At 42.7% G+C, this 13,074-nt stretch overlaps 3 protein-coding genes across 3 annotated transcripts; 2 read left to right on the plus strand and 1 right to left on the minus strand.

Annotated features, from left to right (window-relative positions):
• Positions 1-1,219: 1,219 nt before the first annotated feature.
• LOC116253538 (uncharacterized) lies at positions 1,220-4,413 on the plus strand. The gene is made up of 3 exons (XM_031628387.2): positions 1,220-1,942; positions 2,690-2,776; positions 2,873-4,413. Exons 1-3 carry the CDS (start codon positions 1,589-1,591, stop codon positions 4,085-4,087), a joined length of 1,656 nt encoding a protein of 551 aa, XP_031484247.1. The 5' UTR covers positions 1,220-1,588; the 3' UTR covers positions 4,088-4,413.
• A 318-nt stretch (positions 4,414-4,731) lies between these two features.
• On the minus strand, positions 4,732-5,379 carry LOC116253539 (uncharacterized). The gene has a single exon (XM_031628389.2). The coding sequence runs from the start codon at positions 5,335-5,337 to the stop codon at positions 4,900-4,902; it is 438 nt and encodes a 145-aa protein (XP_031484249.1). The 5' UTR covers positions 5,338-5,379; the 3' UTR covers positions 4,732-4,899.
• Positions 5,380-11,062: 5,683 nt separating this feature from the next.
• Positions 11,063-12,823, plus strand: LOC116252639 (uncharacterized). Its single transcript, XM_031627043.2, has one exon. The coding sequence runs from the start codon at positions 11,479-11,481 to the stop codon at positions 12,499-12,501; it is 1,023 nt and encodes a 340-aa protein (XP_031482903.1). The 5' UTR covers positions 11,063-11,478; the 3' UTR covers positions 12,502-12,823.
• Positions 12,824-13,074: the final 251 nt, after the last annotated feature.

The following is a 13,074-nucleotide window of genomic DNA, read 5'->3' on the forward strand; positions in this document are numbered from 1 at the left end:
ACATTAAACCGGTCAACGCTTAAACGAGTTAAATGGGTTAAATGAATCGATTTTGAACTCGATTTTGTATAGTTGAGTCGAGCTCAACCTCGAGTTTTTTGAGTTGAACGGAGCTCGAGCCGGCTAAGCTGAAGTTCGACTGGGCTAGTGTGCAGCAGTAGTGGTGGTGGTTGCCAGAAATTTCTCTTTGACAATCAGATGCGCATTTGGGGCACGCGCTGCCTTCTTCGCCACCACCGGAGAATGGCAGTTGGCAACTTTTTTCGCTGAACTATATAAAACTAAGTGTTCGTGAACTCAATGTTTATACGTCGAGAGGAATCTAATTGCTAAGAACTTTCTTCTAGTAATTAAGAGTTATCAACAAAGTTTTTAAGACAGTCCTTTATTTTTCCAAAAAAGGAAAAAAAGAAAAGAAAAAGATGATTTCTATTATAAGAACATGTGGTCATCACGTGTTCATCTTGCTTACGCGTTTACTTGTGTGACAAGAAACAACTCAGATTAAAGTTCACAATCTTATTTACAACCTAAGTTTTTAGTTTATAATATATAACATAGAGAAGGGAAACAAAGGTGAACGCGGCGGGCTCGTAGGTTGATGAATGTTTGCTTAAGTCGGTGGTTTTGTAATACATTTTTACTTATAGTTCATCAAAGGAACACACAGTTTTATTATTGTTTCATTACAAAATACGTCCACACGGCTGACTTGGTTTATTGTTATTTTTATTAGAGATGTCAATAGATCAAATCCGTCCAAGTGAGTTGCTTTAAATATGTCGGATATGAATAAAATATTAACATTTTACTAAGAAACTATACTAGATTCCGTATTAAGAAATGACATTCAATTGAACTGGGGTCCTCGTTTCATTTTAATCAAATATCTAACTGGATAATAGATATCACTATAGCAAGTTAAATTTTCCTATATCTAATCTCCATATATTTGGAAAGTCGCTTCTTAACATACCATAATATAGATTTATACTCAGACATGAATTTAAAAGTGAGCTTCGAACCGGATTCTGTTGTGAATTTAAAAGCCAGATCTTGGATCTTGATAATCCCACCTCTTCTAAGTTTGAATTCCTGATCTCCGTCTCGGTTCTTGCCGCCCGAGCTTATCCCAGTTTTCCGGAAAATGTAATTCCAGAAATTGACTAATCTGGTTCTGCTGTAACCTGAATTTCAGTATCTTGGAGTTCCCAACAAAGTGTGTGGATTTCGATCATCGCTGATTCCAGACCCCCTCGGATCCAAGGGGAATCGAACACAACCTTGAAGTTCCGAACAAGCCCCAGCGCTCAAACGTCTCGCCCTTTTACCGTTTGGCCCTGAAGTTCAGACGCCTCGTTCCGTAATCGCCCAGCCGTCCCCGTTTCCCTCTCGTTCCGAATAGCCGAAAAGGAAACCTGGACACTGGCGGGCTGCTATTTTTCTTCGAAGCAGGCGAGTACCTTTGAGAAGGTCGTGTCCTCCGACTGAATGCGGTTTTCCCCATCTCGAATTCGACTTCTCGGGATTCTCTGTAGAAATCTCTTGTGCCCATCTCGTGATTTGGTGCAGAAGCCGTCGATTGGGCATGGAATCGGAGCCCTTGGTCGTGGATATCTTTTCCTCCGACGATGAGGAGACTTGCCAGCGTTCCGCAATCAATTGGCCCTATGACCTGATCGGCAATGGCGTCGGACCCGACGGAGTGGAAGCCGTTGGAGAGTTGCCCCCTTGCCTTCCTATCAAGCAGAATCAGCGTCACTCGGACGACAAGTTCTCGTCCTACTCTCTTTGTTCGGAGCAAAGTTGCGTGTCCGAGTCGGAAAGCAATTCAGATGATGATTGCTTGATTCTGGATGGCGACCCTGACAAGCCTAATGCGACCATGGAGAAGAATTGCGACGGTTCGGGTGATTTGGTCGTCATCAGTGAGAAGGGGCAGGTAAGCTTTTTTCTTGACTTCGAGTTCTTAATCAGTTCGGGGAAAGTTGGTTTTGCTAGGATGCGAAGATTCATGCTCTTTAGAAATTCTAATGAGTGCTGATTCGTTTTGCATGCTTCATTTTGGGCTTCGGTCGCTTTATCAATTTTCTGATTTCTGCCCTTTTCTGATAACGTGGCTCTGTGTTTCGCTAGTTCTTACTTGAAAATTAATCGCCTAATTGCTGCTTCCGTACTTGTTAAACGAATAGGTTTTCTGGTTTGTCGTTTATGATAGTAGGGGCTTATGCACTCACTTTTGTGGATCGATTGCTTCTTGCTTAGCATGGGTATTTGCAGGATAAGAGTTCTGCCTCTCTGGAATTTTGCCTGCCTTTTTGCCTTTTCTTCTTTTTGTAAATTTTCTTGTGATTGTGTAAGACAAATCTGGTGTAAGGCAATGACCCATTCTCTTTGCTAGTGATTCATTTTATTGACAAAATTTTAGTGGAATACTTCATGGTCATGAGTAGAAGATATGGTAAAGGGACAAAAGGTTACGGGAAGAGAACTCTGTTTTTGAATGGAAACTGAGGCGTTCCAAGGACTATTTACCGGGTACTAATTATAATATTTGCTTGTCAGAAATTCACTAGAAGCTGGCGTTCATATAAACTTCGTTTCCGATTCTCTGTATGATCGTCATAATTTTTGCTTTTGGTATTCAATTCACGAGCATTGTTACTCATATATTAATGTTCTTGTACAGGTAGCTTGCAGGGACTTTCCTCATCCACGGCATTTATGTGTCAGGTTTCCTTTCAAGACCTCACCGCATGAGAAACACTGTGATTTGGTAAGATTTTCCTTTATGGAACTCCTCCTTTTTTCCTTCTTGCATATCATCCATTGAATTGTTGTTTCTGTTTTTATTTGTGTCAAATGATTGCAGTGCCATTGCTATGTCTGTGATTCACCTGCTCCATGTGTTTACTGGGGTACTGGTTTTTCTTCTGGTGACCATTGCCATTCGTCCGACAGTGAAGAGAAATGGAGAACCCAAAGGAAAGCCTTCAGATTAGCGCAGCTTCCATCTGCAATTTCAAGCAAGTCTATGGAGACTGCACTTTCCAGGGTTTCGTCTCCGTATAGTCCTGGATACCCACTTTCACCATCTTCATCTACAAGTATTAATTCGGTTCCAGTGCAATCCCCCGTCTCCAGAGCAAGTAGGCATGGTTCTTCACCTTCCAGTAATTCTGTGGCGCATCCTACAAGTATCACAGGCGACAAACGTGGTAACCAATCACCGTTGAGCAATAGCAAGAACCGGTTTGTGCAGTCCAGGAGAAGAAACATAAAGGAATTGACCCAGAAGGTACCATGTGCTACACTAAGCAGGCTGCAGAAGCAGCAAAACTACTGTTCTTCCCGATTTGTACCTATTGCTGCAACACTCACTCAAGCCATAAACTGTGCACGTAATTATGGTCAGAAGACAGTGACACCCATAGCACAGGAAAATCATCGACCCTTGCTGAGGCCATCTGACAGATTTTACCTTAGAAGAATAGAGCATTTTCTTTTAAGTGATGATGATTTGAATGCAGATGACTCGCAGAACCTTAGGTTGAGCGGTAACAGCACCCACGACTGGGGAATTCTGTACTCAACCTGCAGAAATGACAATGCAAGCAACCCATCTTTAGCATCTCATCCCACACATGCATGCCCGCTCGCAGGTTCCAGCACAACAAGGTCGGGATGTGGGTCTTCTAACACAACAAAGTCGGCATCTTCTTTTGGTTCACAGTTCCAGACAAATACACCAGAAGACTGTCAAACTCCCACTGGAGGTATGGTAGATCCACCAGGATCTGGCTCGTATTGGGTAACTGATACTGCACCATTTGCATCTCCATCTTCGCCTCCTGACCTTCTGAATCTAGATCTACCGAAGATTATGGATGCTGTGCTGTCTGATCCTTGTAATTCCAGGATCACAAGTGGTGTAGCTGAGTCTCAAATTGAAGCAACTGTTTTCGAATCTCAGTCCAATAACAGAGATTTGGTTATAGGAGAACTGAACTATCGCCCACCTGATTCGCTGTTAGACCCATATACTATCGGGCTGATACAGGAAGCACATGGCAATGGTAACTGGTAACTGAATGGCTTGTAGACTGGGATTACTAAATGTTTTTCCTGCTTCTGTTGATTCTAGGTCTCTTCTTGGTTTGGAATTATGTAAATAGCAGGTTTGGGCATTTCTGTATTATTTTGCAATGCCGAATTCTGCTTTGATGTATATGATACCGAGTGACTAATCATCACGTTCTCTAGGCGCTGCGAAGATGTGATTTGTAATTGTCTAATGGTTTGTATTGCACGACTGTAGAGGAACTTTTGCAGTTCCACAACAGAGCCTTGAGTTTCATTGTACATGGTTATTTTACACATATGACAAACTGAAGTTGAGAATGTTTTTTTCTACGTACTTGCTCATTATATGTGCTCTCAGTATTTGTTTCCCATGGATATTAGGTTTACTTTGTGCATGCATTGATTAATTCGCAAAGAAGCTTCAATGTCACTGTTGATCGTAGAGGCATCTTCTTTGGTTGTGATTACCGGTTTGTTTCATATTTGTTATTGATAAATTTCAGATCGAGTTATTAGAACTGTTTTTATATTGCAAGATCATTTTCTTTTATTCGTTGCTGGGTCTGTTCATTATTTTGTTTTCGTTATACTAAATTGAAGTCCAACAGCGACTAATTTAACTGTGATTAAACTTGCTCGTAAATAATATAATAGAGAGAAAGAGCAAATATTCATTTACGAAACTGGAACTGCATTTCTTCTTAACATGAGAAGACAAGCGACACTAGCATTCCACAGAATACAGAAAGGAAGCCCACATACTCAAAAGAAGCAGTCAGGGAAAGAAGTTCTCAGAAACTCAAGTGCCCTTTTTCTTTATGACTCAGGACCGAGAATTCCATTAACAACGGAGGTAGCAATCACCACTCCGACCACCTCCGCCCCAACAACAGCGCCAGCCTGCCACAAATCAGCTGTCCTCCCGCCTCCCTCCACGACCATCTGCAAGTCCTCCTCGGCCATCCTAATCTCGCTCTCGGCGGCCTCCACCACCTTCTCGGCCTCCTTCTCTACCGCCTCCTCCACCTTCTCCAGCTTCTTCCTGATGCCGAACAAGGGGATGTTTTCCGCCTTGGCCGGTTCCATTCTCCACCATCCTGCAAACCCCGTTCCCACTACCATCGTCAAGGCCTGCCTCCTCGTCGGAAGGGCCACAACAGAGGTGCGCTTCGAAGTGGGATTACTGGCGGATGACGGCCTAGTAGCCGAGGTGGCGCTTCCAAGGATGGTGGTGGTGGTGGCTGTGGACGCCATTGGTGCTGCGATGTCCTGCCAGGATGTGGTTTTGCTGGCATCCTGTGTCCTTTATGTCTCTTGTTTCGCTTCCCGAGGCTAAGAACCATCCACGTGGCTTGAAATCAGTTATCTTAAAAATATTGCGGGTTCTCATATAGCATGAGAAAATCATCATATACGGCAACAATTTTATGACGATTAGTTTCAGAATCTAATGTTGATAGAATGCTCCCGATAAGATCTTAAAGACATTGTTAGCGGCTTTAGATCGAACGTCCATTAACTTCAATGGTGTGTTTTGTAAGAAGAACAACATAACAAGCAAGAACAGAGCAAAACAGAGCAGAGAGAGAGAGAGAGAGAGAGAGTCGTGGAAGGGAGGAAAAAACTTATTTCACTCATTCCCTTTTGAGATATATATACATACAGCAGGTAGGAGGTTACAAGCCAGCCAATCAACCAATAATCAGACAGAGCCTTTTAACAGAATTTGTTTCTCCCTTTTTCTAGACGCTTCTAGTAACATCTTTATTCGAATGAGATAACAATATGATTCATGGACCCAATCCTCAAGTCTGAACCTTTATTTTAAACCAAAACTTTCAACACTCCCCCTCAAACTGGTGCATGCAAATCATGTATGCCCAGTTTGGATTTAATGAACTGAAATTGCTCTTTTCCAAGAGCTTTTGTGAAAATATCTGCAAGTTGGTTCTTGGAAGATACATGAAGAGTTTGCAACACTTTAGATTTGATGTAGTCACGTACCAGATGAAGATCAACTTCAATGTGCTTAGTACGTTCGTGGAAGACAGGATTAGCTGCAAGGTGAATCGCTGCTTGATTATCACAGAATACATCTGCAGGGGCTGCATGGTTTATCTTCAATTCTGTCAACAATGACTTTAACCACACTACTTCACATGCTACATTAGCTAGTGATCGATATTCAGCTTCAGCTGAAGATCTTGACACAGTTGCTTGTCTCTTAGTTTTCCATGAGATTAGATTATCACCAAGGAAGACACAATAACCTGTTGTAGATCTTCTTGTTTCCTTACATGATGCCCAATCAGCATCACAAAAGGCTCTAATGTGTAGCTGATTTTTTGCCAATAGCATTACTCCTTGACCTGGATTCTTCTTGAGATACTTAACCACCCTTAAGGCCATTTCCATATGTCGTGTTCTTGGCTCTTGCATAAACCTGCTAAGGATATTAACAGCAAATAAGATCTCAGGTCTTGTTATTGTTAAGTATATTAGTTTACCAACAAGTCTTCTGTAGGCTGACGGCTCTTTAAGAGGTTTTCCTTCAGTTGAAGTAATTGATGTTTGCTGCTCCATCGGAGTTTCAACAGGTTTTGCTTGAAGAAGACCAGTTTCTTCCAAAATGTCAAGACAATACTTGCGTTGTGACAAAGAAATGCCTTCATTACTTCTTGACAATTCAATTCCCAAAAAGAATTTTAATGATCCCAGCTCCTTCATATGAAACACACTATTCAAATAACCTTTAATTTGAGCAATTTGCTTTGCGTCATCTCCCACAATGATCAAATCATCTACGTAAACAAGTACAGCAGAAAATGTTTTACCTTTGCACAAGATGAACAATGAATAATCATTTCTTGATTGAGTAAAACCAAAATTTACTAAGGCAGTAGAAAATTTCTGAAACCAATTTCTTGGTGCCTGCCTTAGCCCATATAAGGACTTATGAAGTTTGCAAACTCTTGTCTCCCCCTCTTTTCCATATCCGGGAGGCAACTCCATATAAACCTGCTCATGCAAATCTCCATGTAAAAAGGCATTATATACATCCATTTGCTCAAGTATCCAATTAAACTTCACTGCAATAGATAATAAACATCTTATAGTAACTAGTTTAGCTACCGGTGCAAATGTTTCATGAAAATCTACTCCTTCAACTTGTGAGTAGCCCTTTGCAACAAGTCTTGCTTTGTATCTCTCAACCGATCCATCAGCCTTATATTTTGTCTTGTACACCCACTTACATCCTATAGGAGTCACACCTGCAGGGCATTTGACAAGACTCCATGTACCATTTTCTTCTAGGGCCCTGATTTCCGCTGCCATGGCATCTTTCCAGCAAGCTAAGTGTTTTGCCTCATCATAGAAATATGGATCAGATGATTGAGATATGGACAAAAGGAATGATTTATGTTGTGGTGAGAATTGGTTGAATGAAACAAAGTTTGAGACTGGATACCTGCTGTAATGACCATTCCTTGACTTTGATGTAGCTTCTGAACCAGAAGTAGCAGCATTGCAATAAAAATCCTTAAGCAAAACAAATGATTTCCGAATTCGATTAGAGCGACGAAGGCTTTGATGCTGACTTGTATCATATTCTATTTCAGCAGAAGAGTTCATGGATTGAAGTTCACTTGAAGTGGATTGAAATGGTAAGTTTTCAGATTGATCAATTTTTGTGAAGAGTTGAGATTTTTCACCTTCTTTCTCTTGAACTTCGCTTTCCCTGCACATGACATCTTCGATAGGTAAAGGCACAACAGAAGTTTCTATTTCTTCCTTTGAATTTAAAAAAGGAAATACATGTTCATGAAACTTGACATCACGACTCACCATCAATTTTTTTGTTTTCATATTATAAACAAGATATGCCTTTCTACCAAAGGGGTACCCTAAGAAAACACACATTTGTGCTCTTTCATCAAATTTACTGCTTGGTCTTAAATTTGTCACATAGCACAAACAACCAAATGTTCTAAGATGATTATACGTTGGTTTTCTTTGAAAGAGTCTTTCATAGGGTGTGACTCCATTTAACAAAGGTGAGGGAGTTCTATTTATTAAGTAAGTTGCTGTCAACACACATTCGCCCCAGAATTTTAAAGGTAAATTGGCCTGGAATCGAAGTGCACGAGCCACTGTTAGAAGATGTCTGTGCTTCCTCTCAACCACGCCGTTTTGTTGAGGTGTATAGGCGCAACTCCTTTCATGTATAATTCCTTTCTGCTGAAAAAAGGTTTGTAGCTCTTGAGACAAAAACTCTGACCCATTATCACTCCTTATTTTTAGTATTGTAATTTTAAACTGATTTTCAACCAGATTACAAAACTGTTTGAGATTGTATTGTGTCTCATACTTGTGGCGCATTAAAAACACCCAGGTGCAACGTGAGTAGTCATCAACTAGACTCAAAAAATAATGTGCACCAGTGAGTGAGACTTGTGAATAAGGTCCCCAAATATCACAATGCACCATTTGGAAGGGCTTTGAAGAAGAAAGTTCTCTAACATTGAAAGGCAGACGAGTCTGCTTTGAAATAGAACAAGTATGACATTGATTGTTGTTCAACACTATCTTAGAGTCTTGTGCAGAGAAAAGTTTATTTCTAAGGCTAGAAGGATGACCCAAGCGCAAATGCCAAAGGTCCAAGGGATCATGAGATTTGGTTGCTGTAGATACAGAAGGTAAATGGTAATCAAAATTGGTAGTCAATCCATTTGCAGAATTATGACTTTTGAAGCAATATATGCCACTTCTCAGTTCAGCAGCTCCAATCTCCATCTTGGACATCTGGTCCTGTATGACACAGCCACAGGTAGAGAACAAAACATCACAGTTCAACTGCTTGATTAATTGACTGACAGATATCAGATTGAAATTAAAATTTGGAATGTAATAAACATGATGTAATCTGATTGAAGAAGAGATTACAGCATCACCTTGGTAAGTTGCATGGACAATATTATTGTTGGGTAATCTGATAGGAAAACCAGTTTGAAGTTTTGAAACATTAACCAGACTTGACAATGAAGATGTCATGTGATCACTGGCACCACTGTCAATGATCCATGCATCTTTTAGGGTAATGGAAATACCTGCAAAATTTGCATAAGAGACTGGTGGTTTCTCTTTCAGCAATTGAATAATCTGATTGTATTCTTCCATGGTGAAGATTGGCACACTTTCCTTGCTGGATTGAGCCATATTTGCCTCAAAACTTACAGAACCACTAGATGCTGCAGCAGAGACGCCTTTCCCATTCGATTTTTCTCCTTGCACTACACATTGTTGTGTTTTCTCTTGTCTCTGCTTAAATGACTTAAACTCATTTGGGTAACCATGCAGTTTGTAACACTTGTCCTTTGTGTGACCCATTTTTTGACAGTATGTGCAATGTTGACGTCTTTGGGTATTTCCTTTGAACATTCGATTATCATATTGAGAAGCAACCAAACTGATATGCTCTGTAGAAGGCAACAGTCTTGCCTCTCGCTGCTTCTCTTCTTGCAGGATTAGAGAATATACCTTTGCTATTGGGGGAAAAGGATCCATGAGAAGGATCTGTCCTCTAATAGAGTTATATGACTCATTCAGTCCCATTAGGAACTGAATGACTCTCTCTTCCTGCTCCTTATCAAAAATGATCTTCATAGTCCCACATGTGCAGACAGGAAGCGGCTCATAGGAAGCTAGCTCATCCCAATAGCCTTTGAGTTTGGTATAGTATGCAGTGACACCTTGTGTCTCCTGCGTGTGTCTGCTTATAGCAGATTTAATTTGATATTTTCTAGGAGCAATACTTTGAGTATAACGATGCTGCAAATCAGTCCATACCTCATGTGCCGTCGTTGCATATATGATGCTGTTTGCTATATCCTTCGCCACGGAGTTGATTATCCAAGACAACACCATAGTATTGGATCTCCTCCACAAAATGTGCTCTGCAGATGATGGGTCTGGCTCTTGCAAGGACCCATCAATAAAACACAACTTGTTCTTGGCTGTTAAGGCCATCACCATTGCCCGACTCCAAGTAAGGTAATTATCACCTGTCAATGATTGTGAAACTAGGACAGCACCAGGACTGTCTGAGTGATGGAGATACAGTGGATTATTGAAGCCATCGACTTGATCAGGATGATTCAGCAACACACTGTTCGATCCTCTTGTATTCGATTCACCTTGAGGAGCACTTTCTGGGGCAATCGATGATGAAGCCATGAAGACAGAAGAACACTTCAGGTTAATGAATCTCTGATACCATGTAAGAAGAACAACATAACAAGCAAGAACAGAGCAAAACAGAGCAGAGAGAGAGAGAGAGTTTTGGAAGGGAGGAAAAAACTTATTTCACTCATTCCCTTTTGAGATATATATACATACAGCAGGTAGGAGGTTACAAGCCAGCCAATCAACCAATAATCAGATAGAGCCTTTTAACAGAATTTGTTTCTCCCTTTTTCTAGACGCTTCTAGTAACATCTTTATTCGAATGAGATAACAATATGATTCATGGACCCAATCCTCAAGTCTGAACCTTTATTTTAAACCAAAACTTTCAACATGTTTTATGACGAAAAGATTTAGTAAGCTTAAGGTTGCTTGTTATATTTGAATCTCTAGACCAAACAGCCATGCCAACTTGGCTTGACCAAATTACATAATTTCTGCTCCAAATAAGGAAGTCCAAATTCTGGTTTGGGTAAAATCGGGTTGAGAATCCACTTGGACATCGAGAGATTCAAATTCATGGAACTACAAAGCGGATTTTAATTGCATCAAGTAGTGAGATCTGTAAATTATTTAGCAAATCTCATTAGATGGGTTAAAAATCAGATCGCATCACATTAATTTGCTTCATGGGGGGAACTTAACATTTTCGAATGCTAAGCCACTTAATGAGTCTACGTCTCTAAGGCAAGACCTCACTGGCACGCGTTATGAGGGCGGCAACAGAATAATATATGTACATATATGGCGACGATACATTTTTGAAATTTTTTTGCCCTAAGGCTATTTCCAAGAACTTTCAACCGTGAAAAAAAAAAAAGTTTGAATAAAAGAAAAAACAAAAAGGAAACACGGTTTTTTAGTTCGGCCGGTAAATCGTCAGCTGGCCGAGTAAATATGCGAAGCCCAATTAGGCAAATTCACCTCCCTGTCAGCACGCTTTCCGAGATGCGAAACGCACTTCCCTCTTCCCACTCCCCACCACCATGACCTACCAACCGTCGTTAAAAAGTCTCCACCCCCCCTTCTCTCTAACCATTTACCTCCACCGCGTTTCACCAACGCCAAATTTTTTTTTTTACCGTGGGGGCGGGGCTCTTTCCTTTTCCGATCCGGCTCGGTCTACTACTGTAACCGAGTCGAGTCGGAGGAATGAAGCCTCCGACCTCGCCTCCTGTTGGTGGCGTCCTAGCCGAGCCGTTTCACCTGCTCGAGCTCAACATCATCTCCGCTCAGGACCTGCAGCCCGTGAGCCGCTCGATGTCGACGTACGCCGTGGCCTGGATCCAGCCGCAGCGGAGGCTCTGCACCCGCGTCGACTCGGGAAACCACGTCGATCCGCAGTGGAACGACAAGTTCGTGTTCCGAGTCGACGAGTGGTTCCTCCGGAACGAGACATCGGCGGTGATGGTTGAGATCTACTGCGTAGGGTGGCTCCGGGACACCCTCGTCGGCTCCGTCAGGATGCTGATCGGGAACCTCCTCCCGAAGAAGGGCGGGGGCGGCCTCGGGAGCGGATTCGGCGGGATGCGGTTCACCGCACTGCAGGTGCGACGGCCGTCCGGCCGGCCGCAGGGGATCCTCAACCTCGGGGTGACGGTGCTCGACGCGACGCTCCGGAGCATGCCGCTCTACGCACAGCTGAATCCCGCGATCGGGTACAGGGAACTCATGGGGAAGAATTTCGGGCGGGTTAGACGGTCGAAAAGCGTATCGGTTCTGTCGGAGGCGGAGAAGGTGATCGCCATGGAAGGATCGGAGGTGACGATGGCGGAGAAGGCGTCGTCGGTGGACGGTGCGTCGATCGTGGGAGCGGGGGAGGAGTTCTTTCTGGCGGAGGTGGAGGACTCGGTCCTGGAGGACTGGAATGTCGCGAGTAGCGCGGGGAAGGAGGAGGTCGGGGAGAAGCTGGAGAAGTGGCGGAGCGAGTTTCCGCCGGTGCTAGAACACAGTAGCGGAGGATTGGAATGGTCGTCGTTCCGGCACCAGGTGACGGACAGGAGGACGACGTCCCGCGGGGCACAGGAGTCGATGGGGGGGAATGGCTGGAACGGTACCGGTGGGCTGAGGTCATGTTTCGGGGAAAAGATCACCGCTGCGTGCGAATGCTCGGTCTCGTGTGGAACGAGCACGCGGAAGAAGGCCTCGGGAGGGGTGGAACAAAGAACCAGCTGAGGCTGAGCCCTCCAACCCTCGGTCTCGTCGTCATATTACTCAACACATCGTCAACAACCGAGGGGAGGCACCACGTCCATCTACTTTCCGGCTGTCGACGCTCTCATTCTTTTTTGCTTTTTCTATTTTTTTCACTGTGATATACATTTGCTGAGCCGTCGGAAAGATTCAAGTTTTTTTCTCCCATGGAAACGCCTCTCTCGTGCGCAAATGCATCATCCTTTCAGTAATGGAAGGAAAGCAGGAGTTCCTCTCTGTGTTTACTGTTAAGAATTTTGTTCTTTTCAATAAGAGGGTAGGAAAAATATTAGTCGTGCCCACAAGCCCAAGAATGCTTTCTTACTTCAATGTGAAAAAGATGTCAGGGAACGGACCCCCGAGCCTTTGATCAACAAAGAGCCGACAAATATGAAAGCAACGAGAGATGCCTCTGATGATACGGGTGCAAGAAGGGAATTCAGGATCTTATTTTAAAACTATTAGTTCACAGGAACATTCCAAATTTTCGGTTCTCATTCCACATCAACACTTGATAAAATCAATAAAATTTTGAATTATTACATTGCCCTGCTT

The sequence above is a fragment of the Nymphaea colorata genome, chromosome 4 (assembly GCF_008831285.2).
Source record: "Nymphaea colorata isolate Beijing-Zhang1983 chromosome 4, ASM883128v2, whole genome shotgun sequence".
NCBI lineage: Eukaryota > Viridiplantae > Streptophyta > Magnoliopsida > Nymphaeales > Nymphaeaceae > Nymphaea > Nymphaea colorata.

Excerpts from the sequence above, each read along its gene's own strand:
- LOC116252639 (XM_031627043.2), top strand. The coding sequence starts at position 11,479 with ATGAAGCCTCCGACCTCGCCTCCTGTTGGTGGCGTCCTAGCCGAGCCG.
- LOC116253539 (XM_031628389.2), bottom strand. The coding sequence starts at position 5,337 with ATGGCGTCCACAGCCACCACCACCACCATCCTTGGAAGCGCCACCTCG.
- LOC116253538 (XM_031628387.2), top strand. The coding sequence starts at position 1,589 with ATGGAATCGGAGCCCTTGGTCGTGGATATCTTTTCCTCCGACGATGAG. Across the intron at positions 1,943-2,689 it reads TCATCAGTGAGAAGGGGCAG|GTAGCTTGCAGGGACTTTCC; the intron begins GTAAGCTTTTTT and ends GTTCTTGTACAG. Across the intron at positions 2,777-2,872 it reads ATGAGAAACACTGTGATTTG|TGCCATTGCTATGTCTGTGA; the intron begins GTAAGATTTTCC and ends AAATGATTGCAG.